The sequence below is a fragment of the Equus caballus genome, chromosome 15 (genome assembly GCF_041296265.1).
Source record: "Equus caballus isolate H_3958 breed thoroughbred chromosome 15, TB-T2T, whole genome shotgun sequence".
Taxonomy (NCBI): Eukaryota; Metazoa; Chordata; class Mammalia; order Perissodactyla; family Equidae; genus Equus; species Equus caballus.
Window position 1 is genome coordinate 27,985,791 of NC_091698.1, and position 23,948 is coordinate 28,009,738.

At 56.6% G+C, this 23,948-nt stretch overlaps 1 protein-coding gene across 8 annotated transcripts in view; it reads right to left on the minus strand.

Moving 5' to 3' along the window:
* The window catches only part of KCNIP3 (potassium voltage-gated channel interacting protein 3), a 95,405-nt gene that overhangs the window by 66,912 nt on the left and 4,545 nt on the right, over nucleotides 1-23,948 (minus strand). For 4 of the 8 annotated variants that reach the window (XM_070235131.1, XM_070235127.1, XM_023618687.2 and 1 more), the window contains exon 2: nucleotides 10,905-11,070. The exons of 2 other annotated variants lie outside the window; for them this stretch is intronic. In XM_070235131.1, the coding sequence (XP_070091232.1) occupies nucleotides 10,905-11,064 (160 nt within the window). In that variant the 5' untranslated portion in view covers nucleotides 11,065-11,070. Of the gene's footprint in view, nucleotides 1-3,249; nucleotides 4,316-4,438; nucleotides 4,564-10,904; nucleotides 11,071-23,948 lie in introns of all 8 variants that reach the window. 2 more of the 8 variants (XM_070235132.1, XM_070235128.1) reach the window with 1 other exon arrangement.

Sequence of the window (23,948 nt, forward strand, 5' to 3'; positions counted from 1 at the left end):
CCTCAATCTGAAGCCTGAGCCCTCTTTCCTGGCTCCTGGCCCCTCCCTGTCTCTGCCCCATGCCTGCCTTTTCCCTGGGAACCTGGGGTCTGGGCACTTGCTAGAGGGTGGGGTGAGTGGCCCAGAAGATGGCTCTCCTCTGTCTTGATGTGGTCTCCATGTCTTATATCCAGGTGTTAAAATGACTTTTCCTATAAAGTTTAGGCAGACCAAGACCACCTATGCAGGTCACACTAAGGGACTGGGAACCTGGCTCCAAGACTCACCCCACCAGAGGGCAGAGAAGAGAAAGGTTGGTGAGGCAGAGGAAAGGAATGTCTTTGGCAAGGCTGCTTGGTGTACTGGGGTGTTTTCCCTCCTCCCCACACCCGGAAGACTTCAGTCCTCTGTCTAATTGAGGGCGTCTGGGAAGCCTGTGGGGATCTGGGCGTGTGTCCCTGGAGTATGGGGGATGCGGGGCCAGGTGGGTCTGACCCACACCTGGAGGAGGTCAGGGTGATGGCTGCAGCTGCACTGGCCGGAGGCAGCCAGAGTGAGGGGAGGGAACTGGACATGCGCCCAGCGATGGTCATGGAGGCAGAAGGTCCTTTCTGCAGAGCTCCCTCACACCCTGTGAAGAGGGCTGGGGGAATCCGTCTTCAAAGTTCCATCCCCCTCCCAAAAGACTGCCTGCGGAGGGGCAGTCTCAATAGTTAGGAGATGAGGCTAATGGGCATCGTGAGCAGCCGACAGGAGGTGGCATTGGCCTGGCCCCGGAACCATGTGGGGCACAAAGTGAAAAAGGAATGGACTCACCAGGACCCTGCCCACACTCTGCCTTCCTTCTCCACCCTTAGGCCTGAGACGAGTCGAGGGAGGGGGCTCCCCAAGTGAATGAGGGTCTGCAGTAGTGATATTGGGCTGAAAAGGATACCCGAGTATTTGCTAACACCTGAAAGATGACCACAGGATCTGCAGAGAATTTCATCCAAAGGGCAGGGAAGAGCACTTCCACAGAGCGGCCTAGAAGGGTCAGAGGCGATGAGGAAGCGTGTGTCCCCTGGCTTGTTCCATACATTGATGTCAAGTATTTGTGTTTTTAGCAGCCACCCACGTTGTTCCCAGCTGCATCTCGGGGTTCACACCCAGCCTGCTCTTGGCCTCGTTGCTCCCTGCACCCAGGCAGCTTGTCCCCACCCCCCACCATTCTGAGGACCCCAGAACCAGCATCCACCAGAGCTGGACGGAGCTCAGAGGGAGACCAGCAAGGCCTTTGTCGGATGAAGGACCTGAGGCGCAACAGGCAGATCACACCCTTAGGTGACACAGACCTGCCGTATCCTCCCTCCCTTTTGAGACAGACAGGGAGACATGCAGAGGGAGCGAGAGAAAGTGCCCATCAGCCTGCAAGTGTACCAGGCAGGTAAAAAGTTTTGAAAAAGGTGCATGAAGCTACCAGACAATAGAGATGCCAGTTTATTGAAACTCCAATGAGCAAGGGCTCCCCTTGACCCTCCCAGCCGCCCTGTGGAGCCGGTGCTATGTCATATGTCCCCACGGGACAGATGAGGGGCCCAGGCTGAGTGTGGTCAGGAGAGATGCTCAAGGTCACCAGCTGGTAGGGTCACGGTCAGCACCCTGGTGACTCCAGACACATCCCTCTGCCACTGGCCCGGCCTGCAGATGTCTCTCTTCAAAGAGAAGCAGCCCAGGGCCTGCCATCTTCAAAGTTCTGTCCTCCCCCAACATGACCGCCTGGAGAGGGACGCCTCAGCAGCAGTAGGCAGCGCTAAGGGCATCATGGGCAGAGCCAGACCTCTCTTTCTTCAGAGAAGCTGCCGGTGACCCGGGGCTCCCAGGCCCTGTGGCAGCATCGGCCTGAGTCCCACAGAGCCGCCTGAGTTTGCGTCCCCGCTCTAGACTACCACCTCTACCTGCCCTCCCTCTGCAAAGCTCGTCACGTCAGAATCCTGTCTTCATCCCTAGAGATTCGTTGCTGCTTTTAAGCGTTTTAAACCGTTATTAGTTGGCCAGTTTGAGATGATTGATTATATGCTCAATTTTATGTTTTATTCTTCTTAAAACGTTACTCATTATTTTGACAAGTATTTATCACCAGGCTCTGTGCCAGGCACTCAGGACAGGGCAGGGAACAAGATGGGGGACAAGGCCCCCACCCCGGAGAGCGGACAAAGGTCAGGCTTTTCCAGCCCAGCCCCACCCAGCGTTGGCACATTGTCCCTCAGTGTCTATGAGCATCTTTGGGCAGCACAAGAGGCTTTTAGCTTTGGCTAAAAGGCCAACATGTCACATATCTACACTGGCTCATCTTGATGTGTTAGGGGTTAATTTGATATCTCTTTAGGGAGTCATGTGATTTCTTTGGCCTACTTCCCTTCACATCCCTGTAATAACAGGATAGAACAAGATGGCCCGGAGGCCCCAAGTGCTGAGGGTCTCTCCTGTCAGGGTGTGAAGCTTCTAACACCTCTTCCCAGGGCATCCTGCCAAGAAAACACCAAGTCTCCACATGCAGGAGCCCCTCTCCCTGCGCCTGCCTCCTGGTCCCCGAGGCCAAGCCTCCATCTCCCTCCCTCTCAGCCCTTGAGCACCTGCCTTAGGGGGCCGGAGGCTGAGGAGGCAGAGCAGCAGTGGGCCCTGACCTGCTGTGGAGTCACTTCCACACGGGGACCCTCCCCAGGCCTAAGCTTGAGAGCACAGGCTCCAGCGAAGCCCTGTGTCCCTGCCGGAATTCCAGGTTGGTTGGCTTTTACAGATTTTGAAGGATGGCGATCACTGATTGAGCACTTTATACACATGGGTCTTTCTAGACACTTGCTCCTTTCCTTTAACCCTCTCTGCAGATATCATATCTGTCTCTGATGGAGGAGAGTGGTCCCCAGCGAGGGAGGGAGGAGGGGAGAAGGCCAGAGCAGTGGGGTCAAGAGTGCACAAAGCCGGTGGGTCGGCCCGAGAGCCTCCGGCTGCTTTCCAGCCTGGCCGTGCCTGAGTCCACGCTCCCTGGAGAAGGGACCCTCCTCCCCACCTTCTTTCCCTCCCCAGGCCCATGAGACTGGCAGCCCTGGCTTGGCACTCCCCGCCCGCAGGTCACAGGGCAGGGCTCCAAGCCTGGGGGGTCCCTTCCAGTCCTGCTCTCAGGGCCACTGCCCCCCTGGTCATCCCTGCCCCATTCAAGGTGGGTAAAGTTCTGAGCCCCAAACCTGCCCCTTCCTGCACCCTTGTCCCTGGTCCTGCTAAAGCAGTCCTCACCTCGAGCCAGGTTTCCAGAGATGAAATGGAAGAAGAAGCTGATGATGTCGCCCAGATGTTTCTTGCAGCCGTGCTGGCACTCCTGCAGTCTCAGCACAGGTCCCCCGGCCGGGTGAGGTGCCTTGCTGCGCCCTGCCATCCCTGGGCCTGGCTTGATCCAAGGGGTCCTGGTTCCTGCCCTCAGTTCTGCCCTACCAGCTGCAGTGCAAGCCTGACACTCAAAGCCTTTCTACAAGGACTTTCCCTCTCTCCCCCTTCTGGTCTGTCTCTCTGTCTCTCAATCTCAGCGCCTCTCCTATCACTTGGTGTTTCAGTCCTTCCCCTCTCTGTCCCTGCCTCCTGTTCTCTTGGCCTTTCCCAGAACTGCTTGCCCCTCAGCCCTCAGCCCAGAGCCTCCAGGGGCCGGCCAGTGGCCTGCCAGCCCCCCATGCCAGAGCTGGGCCTCCTGAAGCAGCCCCTACTCCTGTCCCAGGGCCGGCCCCTTCCCCTTGCATCTGGATCTGGCTCCTCAGGACACTGGAGCTCACTCTTCCTGGAGGCAGAAGGCTTCCTGCAGCTTCCTGGGCTGGGAGGGGGTGAGGGTGGGGGTGGGCATTGCTCCTGAGCTCCCAGCACCAAGCGGGGAGGTGCCACTGTGTGATTTTCGGCTGAGGGTGTGATCTCACTGCAAAGGGGCCTCCTCCAGGTCCCAGGGCTTCTCTGCGGCCAGAAAAGGAGCAGCCTGGCTCCCACCCAGCCCCTGCCTAGGAGGCTCTGGGACCAGGTGCCCTGGGCAGAGCTGGAGCAGGGGAGGGGATTCTGACCTTTGTCTATCTCTTGACCTTTAGCCTCTGCTCACTGACCGTGTCTCCCAGCCCTGTTGTGCCTCTGTAGAGTAGAGAACAGGGAGTTGGGAAGGGGTCCCTCTGATGAGGAGGATAAGGGAAAGCCAAGTGTACGATGGAGCAGGGACTGCTGGCCACTCCCCTGCCCCTGCGTTGCACTGTGCACGCTCCAGTGCGCGCCGGGCAGCTCGCCGAGCTCCTCTGGGCACCAGTGTGTTCAGTCGCTCAGTCATCAAAACAGCCTACGGGGCACGTGAGGCAGAGAACGCCACTTGAGTATTCATTCTCCTGTTTTTTCACCTACAGAATTCAGATTTTGTTGGAGGTGGAAATGGGGCCAGCTTAAAAATCTGCCATTCCCTCACCTTCCTTGCAGTCAGGGTGGCTCAGTGCTGGACAATGAAATGTAGGCATAAATCTTGCAGAGGTTTCTGTAACAGATGTAGTCACTACTGCTTCCTCTTTTTGCCCAATTTCTCTTTCCTCTTGCCTGGAACAAAACCGTGATGGCTGCAGTCAGAGCAACCACCTTGCAACTGTGAGGGAAAGGGTAAAACACCCAGAGACCCTGACTCTGACATCCCCGAGTTGCTAAACTGGTGCCAGTCACCACCCAGCCCAGATTTCTCACAGAGGAGACACATACTTGTGTCTAAATTAAGCCACTGTCATTTGCAGTTTCTGTTATATGCAAGTGCAGCCAAATCAAAATACTCTCCTCAAGGTGAGAGAAGAGCTGTTGCGCCTTGCGACCCTGACCAGTGAAAGAAGGTGCAGTGTTTGGTGGGCTGTCTCGTGTGCCACAGTTGAGCGTGCTGCTCCAGGCTGCTTCCTGAGCAAAGGCTGTGCAGCAGGTCCAGGCTGCGTGCATTCAGCTCTGCCTGCTGACCCAGCACATGCAGTGGCACACAGTGTGTCTAAGGCACATTCGGATGCTCTGCAGGGCCTATGGCAGGCCCAACAGGAGCATTCTGTGGTCTCCTCAGGCTTTGAGCAAAGCCATGCTTCTTTTGCAAGGATCACTTCCTCTTTTGAGCTACTGGGCTCTCATGGAGTTGGAATGCCTGGCTGTGGGACACCAGGAGGCCCTAGACCCGAGCTGCTCATCGGGAACTGAGTATCCACCTCTCCCTGGCTGTAAAGGCGCATGTGTGCAGCACTCCATCACCACATACAGCTGCTGTGCATGAGGGTCGGGGGCTCTAGAAGGCTGAGGTAGGTATAGAAGCTGCTGGCTCCAACCCCCACGGTAACAGCTGCATTGCCACCTTCCCCTCAGCCCACACCTGTGGCCCCGTGGGGAGTTCCTAAGATCTCCTTCTTGAGGAGGACAAGCGTTCAAACACAATTTATAGACAGAGCTGCAAGAAATCTTGGCACCGACTCTGAGCTGACATGGCAGCCCACCTGGGGGAAGGATGGTGGGGAAGGGAAGCCTTCCTGGCGGGCAGCACATTGAGAAGATCTTGCCCACGTTGCCTGGAAGGAGAGACAGCCTGAGGCACAAATTTACATGGACTCTCAGGTGGTTGCTACCATTTGTTCAGGGATCAGGGAGGTGGAGGGAACAAACCTGGAGGAGTGGAGACTAGGAGGTGTGAGAATGTCACTGTCCTTTGTGGATGCTCCCCAAAGGGCACCCAGGCCTGGGGAGGTGCTCAGAAGTCAGGTGGACAAGAAGGCCTGTCTGTGTACGTCAGTCAGCTGGTACTCCTGGCTGCTCGGCACTGTCCAGGAACAAAGTGCCGTGTGGACTGAGATTATTAATGGGTTCAATAAAAGAACTTCCCCTGACTGGGCTGACCTGGCTACAGCTGCTGTTGAGCGCCCAGTTTGCCAGCAGGGTGACCAGCCAGCCACCAGGTGGCAGGTCTGCTACGTTGTATTTCTTCCGTCTCTCTGGAATTGACACTCATTCTGGATATGGACCTTCCTTCCTGATTGCCCCGCTTCTGCCAACACCACCACCCATCACGCTGTCCCACACATCATTGCTGCTGACTAAAGGACTCATTCGACAACAAAGAAGTGTGCCCGAAGGCCGATGCCTACAAGACCCTCTGGCCTCACCCTGTTCCCCGTGCCCAGAAGCAGCTGGCCTTACAGAACAGTGGAAGAGCCTACCGCAGAGTGATTCCAGCACCAGCTGTGAGATTCAGGCGCTGTCCTGCCGGATGCTGGACGTACCACTGAATATGCTGCTCCCCGTCCAGCCAGAATAATGGCTCCAGGAACCAAGGGAAGTGGTGGCAGTGGACCCTCACACCACCCCACAGCCAGCCCCTCACAGCATTTTTGCTGCTCATCTCCAATACTTTGGGCTCAAGATTAGAGGTTTTAGATCCCACAAGAAGAACGCTTCCCCAAGGGGGAGACACCAGTGGGTCTGCTGAACTGGGAGCTGAGACTGTGCCTGGACGTGTTGGGCTCCTCATACCACGCAGACCAGCTGACATAAAATGGGGTTGGCTGCGGTGAATGATTCTGAGGATCCAGGAGAGAAGGTGTTACAGCTACACGGGGCTGGGGGTGGGTACTACATCTTAAATCTAGTCAGGTCTCCAGGGAATCTATTAATATTGCCAAATACAGTGACAAAAGTTAGTGAAGGATTATAGGCAGGACGACTGAGGTCTCAGATCCCTCAGAATTGAGAGTTTGGATCCCTCCACCATGGACTGCTGGTTGAGGCTCCTGCAGAAGATTAAAGACGGCCACAAATTTCACACCACAGCTCCACAGAAGGTAGAGTCTATGCCCCCTCCCCTCGAATCTGGGCTGAGCCAGCGACTTTTTTTGACCGACAGTGTGCAGTGCAAGTGATGCTGTGTAGGCTCTGGAGTCCAGGCCTCAAGAACTGCCTGGAACCACGCCCCCTCCACTGGCAGTCAGCCATCTTGGACACTGAGACCCTCATGTCGTGAGGAAACCCAAGCAGCCCTGTGGAGCGAGACAGGCCCTGAGGCACCAGACCTGTGAGTGGAATCTTCTTGGACCATCCTGCCCAGCCACCAGCTAAACAAAGGGACGTGAATAATCACAACTGGTGCCACGTGAAATAGAAGGACCGTCCAGGGGAGGCCTGCCCAAATGCCTGACACACAGAATTGCAAGAAGACAAAATGGTGGTTGTCTGAAACCACTTCATTTGGGGGTATTTTGTTAGGTAACAAAAGGTGACCGAAGCATCCCCCTCTCAACTTGGGGGGTCGGACTCAGCACACTCTCTCCAGAGAAATCCTCTTCACATATCATCACCCCCCAGACTCCAACCATTCAGTTTTTTAGACTTCTGATGAGGGCGAAAGCTTCAGGAGCCACGGGACCAGTGTTCAGATAAACCCCAGAAAACTGGCATCTGATCTGGCATCTCACTTTAAAACAAGATGTCGAGGGCATCTTGGTGCTTCAAACACATTAAAATTCTGGTAGCATGCATTTATATATCCTTATATATTACAGACAAATTAATTTACCCTTTTGTCCTCAGCCCTCTCTGCTACCACTTTTATCAGGGCTGCTGGTGACATTGTGGTTTTATGTGGGATTGACAGAACCCCAGGAGAAGTGAGTACGCAGAGATGGATGCAGTGGCTGATAAGAATTTGGGGGAGGGGGTGGGCTGTGTCTGTTTCTTGGGGAATGGTTGCCTTGTGTCACATGGGGGCGTGTGGCTGCTGCTCCAGTGTTCCTAATGGAACACCTGGGATGGGGGGGTGTTTCCCATAGTGACAGGCAGGGCCCTGGTTTGTCACCACCTGGCCCCCTTCTCGGGTCTTCCAGAGTTTCTACGAACTTCCTAACATCATGGAGTAAATGCCTCTGCTTGAACCAGCCAGCCTGGAAGCAGTTGTCCGCTGCCAGGACCCCAGGTTATTTGGTGGCTGGTATTATTATTCTGGTTTTGCAGTTGAAGAAGCTGAGTGTCACAGCCCTGGTGGGGAGCCAGACTTGAGAAGCAGGTCTGTCCAGTCGGTGGCTCAGCCATGCCCCCGGAGAGGCATCCTGGCCTCCTGACAGGAAGGACTTTCAGACGCCGGGAAGACGCGCAGAGCAGGTCAGACTCCAGCCTCTGAGTCACTGAGGACAGACCCCTGACTGTCGAAGGGGGATGCATTTATCAGCCAAGGATGGGCACTCCTCCTGGGTGGGGTGGGGCCGCACCGGCAGCCCTGTGCTCCCCACTCCTGGGCATGTCTATCTTAGAGGCCACTGCTGCTGACCAGCTCCTGACTCCAAACTGGAGCCTTCACAGCCCAGGAGTGATGGCCAGGGCACAGCGGCATCTGGTCCAGCCCTTGCCATCGTGACTCCCGGCCCCTGAGTTCCAGCCACCCTCTGATGAGGTTGCCTGAGCCTCGGGGGCACCTGTGCCCTTTACTGGGCCTGGGCCTTGGCTTCTGCTCCCAGCTGTCCCAGAAATCTGTCTGTCTCTCTGTCCTGATTCTGCTGAATGGAAAAACCCCAACAACAAGGGTGCAGTGACTTGGCGTCCCGCCCGCCTTCCGCAGGCGCCCGCTGCTGGGGACACGCACTGGGCCTCGCTGAGCACGGCGACAGAGCTGCGCTCCATGGCACCGATTGTCCTCTGCATCCAGAGCCCATGGAGGCTCCTGAAGGAGCAGAGGAGCCTCATCTGCCCGGTTTAGCATTTCACGTGTGCACAAAGCCCTCAGTGTGACCGTGCTGACAGTGTCATCCTGGAGGGACTGACGCCTGGGAGCTGTGCCCGTGGAGACAAGTGGTACACTGGGGTCCCGGCTCCTCAGTCTGTGAGGGTGGCTGCTGTCTCCACAGAGGCCAGGTCCCTGGGCTCCGTCTTCCCTCAGCTCTCCGAGAGAAGAGACAAGGAAGACACACATCAGGGTGGGTGCCCTGCCCAGAGCACGTGGAGGAAGCTCCAGGTCAGAGTGGTGGCTCGGCCCCTAACACCCGTGTGACCTGCTGAGTCAAGTGACCTCCCTGAGCTTCAGTCAACTCTTCAGTGGTCTGCTCTGCCTTCCTCACCCGACTAGACAGGACCTCACTTTCCTGTGCTTCACGGATCCCCCTGGGGCCTGGCATGGTGTCTGGGAAACACGTGCACCCAGGGGAATGCACCAGGCTGGGCGGGGTGGTTGAGGATGTCCTGGGCCCCACTCCCTGCTTCTCCCGCCCCCACAACTGCATGGCTGTGACAAGTCTTCAGCAAATGCGTCCCGACAGCTTGGTTGGGAGGAGCTGAGTGTGAAGAGCCCTGCCCATGTCCCTGAAGGTGGGCATCATGGGCTGCTGCCAAGAAAGCCCTGGGGCATAGCCCCGTAGGGCCTTTGAGCCTAGAGTGTGGAGAAGCTGTCAGTCAGAGCAGACCAGAGCCCGTCAGGCGCACGCGCCTGGCCACACCAGAGCGCCACGGCTCACGTCTGCTCTCAGTTTCTACCCTAATGGAAGATTGATTGTTTTTACCTTGCAGCAGAACAAACAGCACAGTGAAGATGTGTCTTTCCTGGTTAAGCTGTTTGCATGCACTGTAGTGACTTTTTAATGCTGCTGCCACCTGCAGTACCTGTCCCCTCCTCCCCGCTGCCCTGCCAAGTTGGGGAGTGACCCACATATGTATTCACGTACACTAGCTCCTCTGTGGGAGGTGCTGTGGGAAAGGGAAGGGTGGGAACCAATGTCAGCCAGGGTGACTAAGCAGCCCAGATGGGCAGGGGCTCTGGGGGAAACACAAGGGAGGGGCTGGAATGTGTTGGGAGCCCCCTGGAGTGTGGTTGTGGGTAAAAGACAGGGACCTGGCATGCGGCCGCCACTGTCCCTTGTTCACACAGGCATGACCCCCTGGGGATGGCTGCTAAAGCCCTGGTCCCTCAGGCAGTCCCCTCCACACCCCACCCCCATCGAGCCTGGGAGGCTGGGCCCTGACTGTGCTCATCCTCCAGTAAGGGGACCCAGGCTCCCTGGCACTCACACAGGGAGTGTCTGAGACAACAAACAAGACACGGCTGTCAGGGCCCAAGTCTGCACCTTTTCCTTGAGGTCACAGAGGCAGACTCTGGTGCACACCTTGCGTGTGTGATCACACGGGTATGAGTATGTGAGCATGTGAGTGTGTGAGAGCACATGAGCGTGTGCAGTGTGTGTGCCTGCATGTGGCATATACACCTGTGTGTGATGTGTGTGTGTGCACTCACATGTGCATGGTGGCTAGATGTGCACACGTGTGTGCACATGTGTGAGTATGTGGTGTGTGTGAGAATATGGGGGCTGCACGAGGTCGCCTCTACATCTCCTGCTGTGTCACACTCAGCAAACACCAAAAACGTCAACAGCAAGTGCAGGGCAGCCATTTCCCTCAGTTCCTCATGGACACCCAGAATGCCACCCAAGGTCAAGAGTCAGCACCAGCTCCTGGGGTGCACTGGGCAGGACTGAGGAGGGGTCTGGGCCCCCCTCACCAGGCCCCTGCACATGTTTTTCCCATCTTCAAATGTGCCAGCTGCTCTTCGTACAGAGGACTTAGAAAGGATGAGTGAGCTGCCTGAGGTCACCCAGCCGGTGAGGTGATGGAGCGAGCCTGGCCTGTCAGGCTCTAGCCTCCCAGCTGGGAAAACCCTAGCATGATCCCAATCCTCTGTTCCCCCCACCACGGGTCCTGTCTTGAGCTGAGTGCCCTGCGTGGAGCAGGCGCTCAGTGAATGGGGAAGGGTGTGAATGAATGGAGGTACATGTCCCAACAGAGGCAGCGGTGATGTGGTCCAGGCTGGGTTCCCAGAGTGGTGCCTGAGCCATCAGATAGGACAGAGCTCAGAACAGGTCCCCGCCCTCATCCCAGCCGGCCGCATCGCCTACCTGAGCCCTGTGGGGCTGCGCTGGACAGGATCCACTTGACCAGGCAGCACCGCATCAGGGCCTGGCGGGTGAGCCGCGGCCTCTGCCACTTGACGCCCTCCTTCTTGCTTAGTGGCGTGCGCCCGGGGTCCCCCAGGAGACTGCCATCCGACACCTTCATCACCTCCTGCAGCAGGAACAGGCAGAGCAGCCCTGAGCCCTTGCTCACAGTGGGGTCCTCCAGGTTGTCCCCAGACCAGCCCCGACCACCTGGGCAAGGCCATCCTTAATCCATCCAAGGTCTTGTCTTCCAGGGGTGCATGCTAGGAGCCCCCAGTCCTGGCTGGACAATTCCCAGGGCTCTGTTGTCCTTTGTACAGGTGATCTCCCACCCAATCTCTCACCGGCCCCACTTTCTCTCCAAGAGCCCCTGGTCACTGCATGGCGAGGGCCACATTGCAGGCACAGACACTGTCCACTAGAAAAGCAGCCCCAGTGCCCCAAGGTGGAGGGATGGGTTGACAAGGATGTTCAAGGCTACTCTGAGGCTCCATGTACACTGGGCCCCCCTACCCCAACCACCACATGCTCTCCTCCAACCACACTCTGTGAACATGCCTCTCTCCCCACGTCTCTGCTCTTCCCCAGGCTGTGCAGGGGCCCCTGTGTAGCCCAGTGAGCAGTGCTTATACTTTTGGATCCAGCCAGCAAGTCACCTCTCCCGTGAAGCCTTCCTGGCTTCCATGGCTGAGGGAGTTGGGTCTGTCCTTGTGTCCATAGTTCTGCAACAGCATGGATTGCACAGGGGTTACTCGCTGAAGGAGCTCCTGACTGAGGCCGGGCCTATGGGTTCCCCGACTCTGCACCCAGGTCTAGTACCAATGGGGCCCTGGAAGGAGGGAGGTGAAGGTCCAGGCTTGCTCATCAAACCCCCGACCCTGGCATGGGCCTGGTTGTCAGAGCTGGACGGTCCCTTAGAGATCACCATCCAAACGCCTCACTTGACTGAAGCCCAGAGAGGGGAGCCAGTCCGCACAGGATCACACAGCAATGTTGGGCTTCCTCACTTCACTCCAGTGCCCTCAATCTCTTTTCACCGGAGGCAAGCCGAGGCTGCATGAAAGCCTGAGTGACCTCCTCCGGAAGGGGACACACCGATGGAACCCACTACTCTAAACTGGGCGATGATGGAAAGAAACAGCACGAACTACTGACTGGAGGAACCTTGGAGGAGGGAGCCCTGGTGGGTTATTAAGAGATGCTGGGACGTGAGCTCCCGTCAGTGTGGATCGGAAAGGACAGCCGGGGTCACAGCGGAGGCCCCAGAGCAGTGAGCTTTGTTTTCCTACAGCAAAATTTCGAGCACCCCTCATCCTGGCTCCCAATCTGTCCCCTGTCCTCAGTGTCCATGCTGGCGGCAGGGCGGCCCCTCACGGGCGAGGTCTCCGGGAGGATCACAGGCAGCCCACTGCAGTGGCCACAGTGGCCCCTCTGGGCATCTGCGGAGTCTAGTTTTCTGCCCTTGTGCCATCAGGACGGCTCAGGACGGCTGTGCCATAGTATGGCCAGGCCCGCTGGGTCACCGCCACGGGCAGCCCCCAGCTTCGCTCTATCCCAGATGCACTGCCTGAGTTCTGGCTGTGGGAAGAAGCAGCACCCCAGTGTGGGTGCTGGTTCTGAGTGGTTGGGTTGGTTGGCCAGGATGATGGCCACCGGGGTGGCAGGTTGGAGATGTCTTTCCAAGGTCGTGGGGTTTCATGTGTGCGACATTTATGCGGTCCTGAAAAGTATATGGTTGTCGGAAGTAAACAACAAACAGATGTGCAATTGGGTGAGTTCTGCAGATTCAGAGCCCCAAACGCAGCCCCTGCATAGGTCAGGTTCTCAGGTGCAAGGGGTGGAGACTGACCCAGGCTGATGCCAACCGAACTGACGAGGACTCAGCAATGGGGAGCTCAGGCCGGTCACAGCCTCTCCTCCGGGAAGGACAGAGGGCCAGGCTTGGAAGACAGACCAGGGCAAAGGGCAGGGGGCTGGACAGCCAGACCTCAGCCACTGTCACCCCACAGAAGAGGCTGACGAGAGCACCTCTGCTGCTGAATATCACCCGCCCTGCTACCGGCCCTGCCATTCCCGGGGCACTGGGCCTGGGACCCCCAGAGGCCTCACAGCCCTGCTGCCCCTTGAACCTGGAGGCTGCTGCTGGGGCTGTCTCAGTTGAGTCACTAGCTCCAGCCTCAAGGTCAAGAGTGGAGGAGTCAGATTGTCCCACCCAGGTCGTCTGCCTAATCCCCAGCTGCAAGGGGCGCCGGGAGAGCAAGTGTTTGGCCTTTTAGGCTCTTTCATGCCCTTGGTAGGGGCTTTCCTGAACACATGGAGTCAGAAAAGCCCTACAAATGTCCCCTAAACTGTGGAGTTTGCACAAATGCCCGGGTGGGACAAGCTGTGTGGGGCATCCTGCAGGCTCCAGGTAGGCAGGAGGAGCTTCCAGGTACTGAGGTGGCTCACGGCCCCATGAGGCCCGTCTGCGTTTGGGGCAAGGCAGTTGGCCTGTTGGTCAGCTTTTGGTGAAGTGGCTGCCTAGACAGGGCGATGTCCAAGCCCCTTATCCTGATTTTTGGGGCCTTCCCCTGCCAGGTCCCGCTGCTGGTACCCCCTTTCATAGTCATCACCCCTGAGCCACCTCCCAAACACACACCCTCAGCAACACCCCCACGTTCCTCCCCTTCTCCAAGGGTCACCCTGGCAATGAGGGATGTCGGCGATGCCCAGAGCTGCAGTAAGGGTGGGAGCTCACCATCCCTATGGGGCAGAGAGGGGGCGAGTAGGGGTGGGAAGTGGTCCCAGGGTGCCAGGGATGCTGAGGGAGGACCCCTACACATACATGCTCACACACACACATACACACACACATGCACACACATACAGACACATGCACACGTGCACACAGGTCCCGCCCAGGCCGTCAGAGAGGCACTGTCTCCATTATTAATGATCTTATTCAGGAGAGAATTGGCCTCAATGAATAAAGTCTTTATTTTGGTCCAGGAGGAGCTTAGGGGGTTGACAGGCAGCTGGTGCTCCATTATTTCATGAGTTCTTTGCTGTAGGCTCTGCATTTGGGCTTAGTGGAGAATGTCAGAAGGAGAAACTGAGGCCAGCCTCAGAGCCTCTGGCAGGAGCCATGTGATGGGACTTCTCCATCTCGGAACAGTGCTGGTGCTGGCTGACAGGGGCTGCCCTTGCAGAGCCCGTGGCTAGTCGGGGGCATTCTGTCTTGCAGCCTGGGCCTGGGCTGATGTGGGAGACACCCAGCTGGTGAGCCTGGGTTCTATTCTCCTGGGAAGGCAGGGCTGAGAGCTCCCTTCGTGCATTCTATTCTGGGCTTTAATGTCATCTCATCGTCAAGATGACCCCACAAGGTTGGCAACACTGCCCCCATTTTAAAGATGAAGAAACTAAGTCCTAGAGAAGTTTGGGGGCGTGCCGGGGCCACACTGTACTGTGCTCTTCTGGCCACGGGCTGTGCTGCTTGGCCCCTGGAGAGCCTGGGAAGTTGGGAAGGGGTTGCCAAGGCCCCTAACCATGTCAGAGTAACAGTCTACAAATGTCCTGAGCCCTCCTGGGCCAAGGAGCCCCAGCAAGTGTGTTCTCCCTGGGAGAGAGAATCAGCCAGGAGGGGGATCTTCCACCTGGCTGAGGGCCAGGACCCCACCTGTGAGCCCCAGAGGCAGGGTCTGTAATGGCCTCCCTCTGTGAAGTGGGTTGGGGGGTCCTTACAGTGGGGAGAGGAGGGGCCCACAGTGGCCCAGACTGGGCAGGGCCACATCACCACCAGGCAGGTGAGGCCTATAGGCTGGGCCCATCAGACGGTGGCGGATGGCGGGAGGAGAGAGGAGTGACTGCTGGGTCATCTCATGAATATTTGACACTTGTCTGTCTGGGAGAGGGTCTGACTGGGCTGTCAGGGAGTGTTAGTAACGACTCCAGGCTCCCTCCTCCTTACTTGGGAGGTTCTTGGTCGCTGAAGGGTGGGAGCCCTGAGATGTGACACACCAACCCCTCACCCCACGGCGCCTCTGCACTAGGAGGTGACAGAGTCGAGGGGAGCCGGGTCAGTGAGGAGGCACCAGCACAAATTAAATCCCCTCTCACCCCTGCTTGGAACTGCTGGTGGCTTCTGCTGCATTTCCAATAAAACCCCAGGGCCTTGACAGGCCTGCAAAGCCCCACTGGGGCAAGCCCTGTCTGACCCTGGCCGGCCTGTGTCATCCGTCCACTGCCCCTCACTGGCTTCTGCACACACCACATGCCCTCCTGGCTTTTTCCCCGCAGCACCATCTTCGCAACTATGGCTCCCTACTCCTGCACACTTCCCCCTTTCCCCTCCTGCACACTTCCCCCTCCCTCCTCCTGCACACTTCCCCCTCCCTCCACATGCACACTTCCCCCTCCCCCCTCCTGCATACTTCTCCCCCTGGATGTTCAAGGCTGACTCCTCCCTCCCAGGCCTCCTCCAGGTCAGGTGCTGGGAGGCCCCCTGCCCTGAGGCTCTATCAGGTTGCCCTCCTTCACCCGTGTCAGCACCTGCTGTGCTTCAGAGCACGTATGGCTTCTGAGCCTGTTTATTTGTTTCCTGCTCCATTTCTGTCTCTTGCCCCCAGAGCGTCAGCTCTGAGAGCTGGCCCTGGCCAGTTGTGTGAACTCCTCTTCCCCATCGCAGGGCCCGACACTGGAGAGGCCTTCGCTTCCAAAACTTAGCAGTAAGAGAACAAACTATCCAGTTAGAAAATGGGCAAAAGGCACGCACTGACGTTCCACCCAAGAGGATCTACAGTTGGCAAATAGGTACGTGAAAAGATCTTCAGCGTCGTTAGCCATCAGCAAAACACCAATTCAAACCATAATGAGATATCACTATCTGCCTATCTGAAGAGCTGAAATCGAAACCAGTGACAGCATCAGATGCTGGCAATGATGCAGAGAAGCCATTCCGCTTATCCACTGCTGGTGGGAACACAAAAGGCTTTGGCCACTCTGGAGAATGGTTTGGCAGCTTCTTAAAAAACTAAAAAAGCAGCCACCACCCCACCTGGCGATTGCACTCTTGAGCATTTATTCCAACAAACCAACATCTGCGCACAGCTGTTCACAGCAGCTTTATTTGTGATAGCCCTAAGCTGCAGGCATCCCAGACGTCCATCCGTGGATGACTGGTTAAACAAACCGATACATCCACACAATGGAATACTACACAGCAGTCAAAAGGAGCGATTGGTGCACACAGCAGACCGGATGACTCTCCAGAGAATTACGTCAACCTCAAAAAGGCACATACACTATGATTCTATTTATGTAACGTTTCAAAACCACACAATTTTAGAAATGGAACAGATTAGTGGGCCAGGGCTTAAGGATGGGAGGAGAGACAGGAGGGGGGAATGGAAGTGTGGCAATAAAAGGGCAACCAGAGGGGTCCTTGTGGGGATAGAAGTGTTCTGTACCCACACAGACCCACACGTGTGATAAAATTATACAGTACTAAACACACACACACCACACACACAGACAAGTGCATGTAACACTGGAGAAATCTGAATAAGATCATGGACTGTAACACTCTCAACACCCTAGGTGTGATCTTGTACAATAGTTTTATTTTTTCTGCCTTTTCTCCCCAAATCCCCCCAGTACATAGTTGCATATAGTGGGTCCTTCTAGTTGTGGTATGTGGGACTCTGCCTCAGCATGGCCTGATGAGCGGTGCCATGTCTGCACCTAGGATTGAACCGGTGAAACCCTGGGCCACCGAAGCAGTGTGCAAGAACTTAGCCACTCAGCCACTGGGCCGGTCCCTTTTATATGATAATTTTGCAAGATGCTACCAATAGGGAAACTGGGTAAAGTGTACACAGGATCTCTCTGTGTTATTTCTTACAAGTCCGTGAGAATCTACAATGATCTCAATAAAGTTTTAATGAAAAAATACCATCATGGGGCCGGCCCCGTGGCTGAGTGGTTAAGTTCACATCCTCCGCTTCGGTGGCCCAGGGCTTTGCTGGTTTGGATCCTGGGCGCGGACACGGCACTGCTCATCAAGCCATGCTGAGGCGGCATCCCACATGCCACAACTAGAAGAACCCACAACTAAAACATGCAACTATGTACTAGGAGGATTTGGGGAGAAAAAGCAGAAAAAGAAAAAGAACATTGGCAACAGTTGTTAGCTCAGGTGCCAATCTTTAAACAGAAAAAAAAAACACCATCATACGCACAAAAAAGAGTATTAAAAAATACACACACGCACACAAAGCCCCCAGTAAATATTCACAAATGACTGGGTGAAAGACCCCTGATGCTCTTCCTAATTCAACTGAGAATTTCTCTCCTCCTGCTCCTGCTTGCTGCTGGCACCATTTTAACACGGAAAGTTAAAGTTGGATGGAGTGGTCCCTCTGTCCTCCATGGGCCTCAGGTGATGGTCAGGTTTGGGTGGCAGAGACTAATGAAGCCAGGAGATCTGGGCCCTGAGGTTACAGAGTCCCCTGTGGCACATCTGGCAGTGTGGTGGTTCCGGGACAGGTCCCAGAAACAGCCCTAGGCTGACCCCGGGCACCTGCAGCCTCCTCTGAGGTTCACCAAGTTCCGCAGAACTGTTTCCTGACACTCACCCCGGAGCAGAGACTTTCGACTTTAGCCCAGCCAGGTGGGCTAGGGGCAGGTCTCAGCTCCCTTCCAAGTCCCCGGGCCTGTGGGGAGTGGGGAAGAGGCAGAAAGGGCGCCACGCTGGTGATGCCCCTACTGTGTGCCAGGTGCCGGGTTAGCTGTTTGCAGAGGTTCTCTTCTGTAATGCTCACACCAACCTTTCGAGGTTCCTTAGACCTACCCTGTAATAGGTTCCTTCTCTCGCCCTCTTACCAAGCTCCCCCGGCCCTGTGCTGTGTGTTCTCACTCGCTCAAGGTCAACGAGGAGTCAACCCAACTGGCTCCACTTCAGGTGTGTCCTGGGGGCTTTGGCTGGAGGTCAGTGGCTCCAGGGAGCGCGTCTGTGCCACTGGGCTCCTGGGAGATGCTCCTCCCTGTCCAGGAGAGGACTTAGACTGGGTGCCCAGAGCGCCCCTCTAACTCCAGAACTGTCCTCTCTTACAAAGACGGAGCGTGGCCTCAGCAGGCAGCCTGGGGCGGGGAGTGTGGGGAGGGGACTCCATGCTGCTGTTTCGCTCTCCTGGCATATTATGGTGACCTTCTGCCTCAGTGACTGCCCCCTGGCTTTCCATTTACAGTAATGATTTAAAGACTCTCCTTTAAATGAATTTATTAAAATTTTAAAACAGGAGTTAATTTAAAGAAAAAATAAAACACAATAGCACAGTTTGCAACAGATAAGGCAAAATCAAGGAAGGCAGAGTACAAACCCCTGGAAAACTCGAAAGCCAAGGGGCCCACTCAACACCGCGGGGCTGACCCCCCAGGTCCGAGCTGTCCCAGGCAGCAGCCGCTTGCTGTGCGTGACTCTGGACCATGAAACGTGGCTGTCCAAATGGACATGAGACGTCAGTGCAAGCACACGCTGGATTTCAAATCCTTACTTACTAGAACGTGAAATAGCTCATGAGTTTTTTTGATAATACTGATTATACCTTGAAACAGTAATATTTACATTGGGTTAAATAAAATGTATTACTAAATAAAATGTATTATTATCATTTTTATTACTTTTTTTTAATGTGCCTACCTGAACATTTAAAATGACACCTATGGCACACATTACATTTCTGTTGGCTAGCATTGTTCTAGATGGTTCTGGGACCTGCCAATCACATGGTTTGGGGCAGCTTCTTCCTGCCAGGGCACACCGTGACCCCAGCTCCTCTCCCCACCCAAGTCCCAGCTGGGTGTGGTCAGAGTTGTTTCAGAAAGCTGGCCCAATGCGGTGTTGGGGAGAATTCGGTGTCAATGGGGCAGGAGGCCAATTTGGGGTGCTGCTCAAGTCCAGGGGACGAAGGGGAGGTTGAGTCAGGTCCAGGCAGTGGGATGGATGGTGGAGACAATAGTGTGACGGGTGTTTAGGATCTGCTGTGGATGTGGATAGTGATGGAGGGGTCGAGGGGACTCCTCAGAAACTGTGACACCAGTCACCATGAATATGTAGGAAGCAGAGAGACCCCTGTGCCTCTACCTCCCTTGGAACATGGTCCAGACTCTCCACTAGGGGCACCATCATTTGGGAGTTTTCACACCTTAGAGAGAGGCCAGATCCTTTTAGACAAACCACAGGACCTGAACTGGAACATCCCACCTCATGGCTCTGCACCCCCCACAGGCCTCCTGAAAGGCCACTCGCTCACAGGGCAGCTGTCCCTGCTGACTGCCACATGCCCAGTGGGCAGAGCTTTGTCCTTCAGGGGCCCATCTGCTCAGGCTGTTGGGGCCGCACCGAGACAAGACCTTTGAGAAGCTAGTGCAGTCTCTGTGGTTCTCGTCAGCGGGACTCCAGAGAACCTGAAAGAGCAGCCCAGAGAAGGCTGGCGGAGGTCACCTGCAGGCACAGCAGCCTGTCGAGGGTGGAGGTATGTGGCTGAAGGCCATGGAGGGTCTGGGCAAACCAGAGGTAAAACACCCAAACTCCCTTCCCCAGAGGTAATGTCACGTGAGTCAATGCATATGCAAAAGGCACAGTTAACTTTCCCCTAATGTTTACAGACATTTATGGATAAAAAACAGCATGAGTAGCTTTGTGAGGGCCACCAGGACCCCTCAGATACTGGTTCAGAAGGCGCATTTAACTGGGGTGGGGGGATTTCAGGCAGGGTAATGTTATTTCGGGCAGCTGAGTACAGTGGGAAGAGGTCTGCGGTCAGCCAGATGGGGACTTGAATCCCGGGCCCTCACCTCCTGGCTGGGCATCCCTTGATGAAGTACTTGACCACTCTGAACCTCAGTTTCCTCATCTGTAAAATGGGGGTAATGGTATGTCTTCACAGGCCTATGGGGAAGGTGATGTATACAAAGCCCCCAGCAGGAGTGATTTTCACTGTTCTCCACCCTTCTGCTGTGGAGGGAGGGTCTGGCTGTCTATGCAAAGGGCAAGGCCCAGCCCATGGCCCAGTGGCGTCTGGCAGGGAGGTCCAACTCACTCTGCTGAGCTGGCTGCACACCAGCATCCCCTGGGAGATTTCCCCACATCTGCCTGCCCAGGGGCTGTGTATCTGATTCAGTGGGGCCTGCGCTGCTCTATTTTTAAGGAGCCCCTCAGTGGATCCAAAAGTGCAGCTGAGGTTTAGAGTGCTTATCCCACCAGATAGGAGACTCTGGGCCTCGTCTGTGGGAGGAGGGGGTCTCTGGGTTTTCAACCTCCCTCCCTCCCAGGAGGGTTGCTTGGAGGCCAGAACCTGGGCCAGCCAGAGACAGCAGGCCTGCTCAGATGTGGGGCTACCTGTCTCACCCCCTAATCCATGGGCACTGCTGCAGTGCAGGCTGGCTCACTGAGCACCCACTCTTTATCACTTGCTCTATTTCCATCACTGAGGACAGATGGCAGGAAGTGGCAGTGGGCGTCACGTCGTGCAGGCCCCGAGGATTTGGAACGGGGAGGCTCCTGGGAGCCTCGATTCTCCAACCACCCCTGGATACCCACCGATGAGGGCCAGGCAGCTCGCCTTGTGAGGGGGGAGCTGAGACTGTCATGGGCCCCTGTAGACACTTGCATGCACGCGTGCACATGCACACACACACACACACACACACACACGGCGTGGACGAGTCCCTCTCAGAGCCCTGGAGCAGGAGAGGGGAGAGCAGGTTGTTCCTGCCCTGCCTCTGATGGCTGCTACCTCGGCCAGGACACAAGCTCCCTGACTGCTCCTTGCTGCCCAGGCAATGAGGGCGTCTCATCATCCAGGGGTCGACCCGAGCTGCTCATTGACAACATTCTCCTATCAGGATGCCCTTCCCAGGCTCTCAGTAATCAGAAAATGACAACATTGACATCTTGTCATTTATGGAGCTCTCGCTCTGTGCCAAGGGCTGTGCTAAGTGGGTTGTTGGAGGATCTCATTTGTCTAGGAGGTCCATGATATTTCCCTAGGAAAATGAGGAGACCACTGCACAGAGGAGCTAAATAACTTATCTGAGGACACACAGCTAATGCGTGAAGGGGCTGGGACTGAGCCCAGATCCGCCTGAGGCAGAGCCAGGTTAACAGCTGACGAGGTACAGCCATGTTCCCTCCCCAGGCCACCTTCCTCTCCAGGCCTCTCCCTGCTGAAGGCCCCCAGTGGCAGGGATGGGCGCCGTGATAGGCCACGGGCATGTCTGTGCCTGTGGGGCAGGGTAGGGAATCTGCATCATGGCACTTTCGGTGGTGGCCCCAACCCCCACTGATCGGCACAGGGCCCCCACCTCAGCTAGAACTCGGCTCTGGGGTCACCGCCCAGAGTGCCCATCGTGAGAGAGGATCTTAAAACAGGGCCAGGCCAGGCTGGGCACAGGGGCGCGGCACCCACAACAGGAGGACTCTGATGCGCCTCTTGCCTGCCCTGGAGGTGCCCGAGTGCTGGAGGTAGGGGAGGGCAGGGGGCAGGCGGGCAGAGCTGGGGATGAACGAGGCAAAGTCCAGCAGTTGCTCTGCCAGGCTGAGCATGGCATAGGCACGGGCCAGCCCTATGGGAGGGGAATCAGAGCGGGGAGGCTGGGCCAACTGGGAGGTGGGATGGGCCCCCTCTCAGCTGTCCTGCCCCAGCTCTGCTCAGCTCCCCCCTATCCACCTCTGGCACCTTTGGTTCTCTCCCTGTCACATGGCTGCTCTGCGGTGTTCTAGGCCGTGGGCTGCTCACAGCTGACAGATGCGCCTGTTTAAGGGAAACATCAGTCAGCTGGGGAGGGGGAGCGTAGGGGGAGCCTGCAGCACAGTGACTCACTCCACACCGCACCTCCATCCTGCCCCATCTCCTTCCTGCCCCCCCCTCCCCCCCCCCACCGCCTGGAGGGCCAGCAAAGGAAGACTCGCCAAGTTCTCTCCTCTCTTCTTTCTTTGCCTTGGAAACCAAAGTTGCCCTTCTCCCTCACAGAGGCCACATTCAGGGCCCTGCAGCTGCTCCTGTGCGTCACCAGAGATGCCTTGGGGTGGAGTGGGGAGAGCAGATGGGCCCCAAGCCAGCCCAACTCAGCCAAGCAGCCCCCACTCTTATGGAAGATTTTGATAAGAAAAGGGATCCTGAATTCAAAACAGCAGAGTCCTTTCCTTGGCAGCTCTGGACCCACAGCCCAGAAAGGGGCTGTGGCTGGCTCAAGGTTGCATGGCTAATCCAGGGGATGCGGCTGGGAGTGGGGTCTGGCTTGTGTGCACTGACTGAAGTGTTCAGAAGGTGCAATGGGACCCAAGTCCACAGAGCCAGCCCCACAGAGCTGGGCTGGGGCGCCTCCTCAGCTGCCTGGTTCCGGGCAGCCCCTCTCCCCTGTCGTCTTCTCCATCCTCCCCTGTCCCCCCTCCATACCTTAGGGAACTGAGCTTTGGAACAAGACAGAGCAGGGTGCAAATCTCAGCTACACTTTGTAGCCGGCAAGCTAGGGAGGGCCTCAGTTTCCTCATCTGTTAAAGTGGGTACACTACCAAGAGCTATGTCGTGGGCTGCATGGGGGTCCAGGGAGATAATACAGGCACAGGGCCTGTTGGCAAGGCCATGGAGGGAGGAATAGCCACCTCAGGGCTCCTGCCTTCAGTCCTGGCTTTCCCCCAGACCCCACCTGGAGAAAAGTCAGAGCCACTTCACTTCCCGTCTCAGTCTGGGGCTTTGACTACTATCTTTGGAAATGGAGGAGCAAATTAGGGTCCACCTCCCACAAGTGCCCTGCAAGAAGGCTGGAAGCTGGGCAGGCAGAGACTCCTGGTGCACGGCAGGCCATGAAGACCTCACTCCCTGAAGACCCAGGACGGCAGCCCATGCCACTATAGCCAAGCCTGTGATTCTGTTTGCTCCTTTCTCCTAAGAGCTCATGGAGTTGGTGCTGTGCTGGGCAAGCTGCTCCCGTCTCTGAGCCTGGGTGTCTGTAGAAGGGGAAGTGGCAGTGCCTGCCCTCCTGGGATGTTGTGAGGATCCACGAGCGACCGGGGAGTGGGTGGAGAAGGCTGAGCAGCTGAACACTCGTGGCGAGTTACTGGGGACAGCCACTGACTGTGACAGTGACAGACAGCTGAGGGTAGATGGGACAGGCCAACTCCCAGCCTGTGCTCTGAATTGCGGTCCCTGCTGCCACTAGAGAGGAAGGTTATTTTTCATAATTAATCCCTCTGCTGACCTTGGTGAGGGACCCAGTGGTGGCTTCCCTAGGACCACTTTCCCTGTCCGGCCCAGCACCAGAAGGGGTGGGACCCACTCCAGCCTCTGGCCAGGCCAAGCCCAGGAAGGCCACTGGCAGGCATAAGGCACAGCAAGATCCTCTGGGGCCCAGGAGCTCACTGTGGGGGAGGGTGGAGGGCAGTGTGGGGTCACAATGGCCAAGGGAAGGACCAGATGCCCCTGCAGGACTCAAGCCATTCACTCTGCCCCTTTGCCAGGGGTGGCCAAGCTCCCAGGGTGACCTCATGGCAGTTAGGGCCAGCAGTGGACAGGCAAGAGAAGGAGGAGTGTCCTCTGTCTGACAAACAGAGTGGGCTGTGTGCACATCCGTGTGCAGCCTGACTGTGGAAATCCCCACTTCCGTGCGCACACAGGTCGCATGGCACAGGTCAGCTGTGGGCACAGTTGCAGGGCATGGCTGTGCAGTGCATGCTCATATGGACACTGTGGATGCACATGGCCTGTGCTGGCTGTGGCACATCTGTGCAGTGAGCATGTAGTGTGTGAGCCTGCGACAAGGTGCTAAGTTTCTCTACTTCTGCCCTGCCTGCCTGGAGGTTGCTGGGGAGACTTGAGGTGACAGGAGAGAAAGCACCTTTGCAACGTGCCCTGTCGCCGTGTTTGAAGTGTTTCATGTCATCACCTCTGCTGATCCTCCTGGCACCCCTGGGAGATGGATCAGACAGGGCAGAGGTGGTCCAGGCTCTGGGGCAGTGTGGCCTGGAAC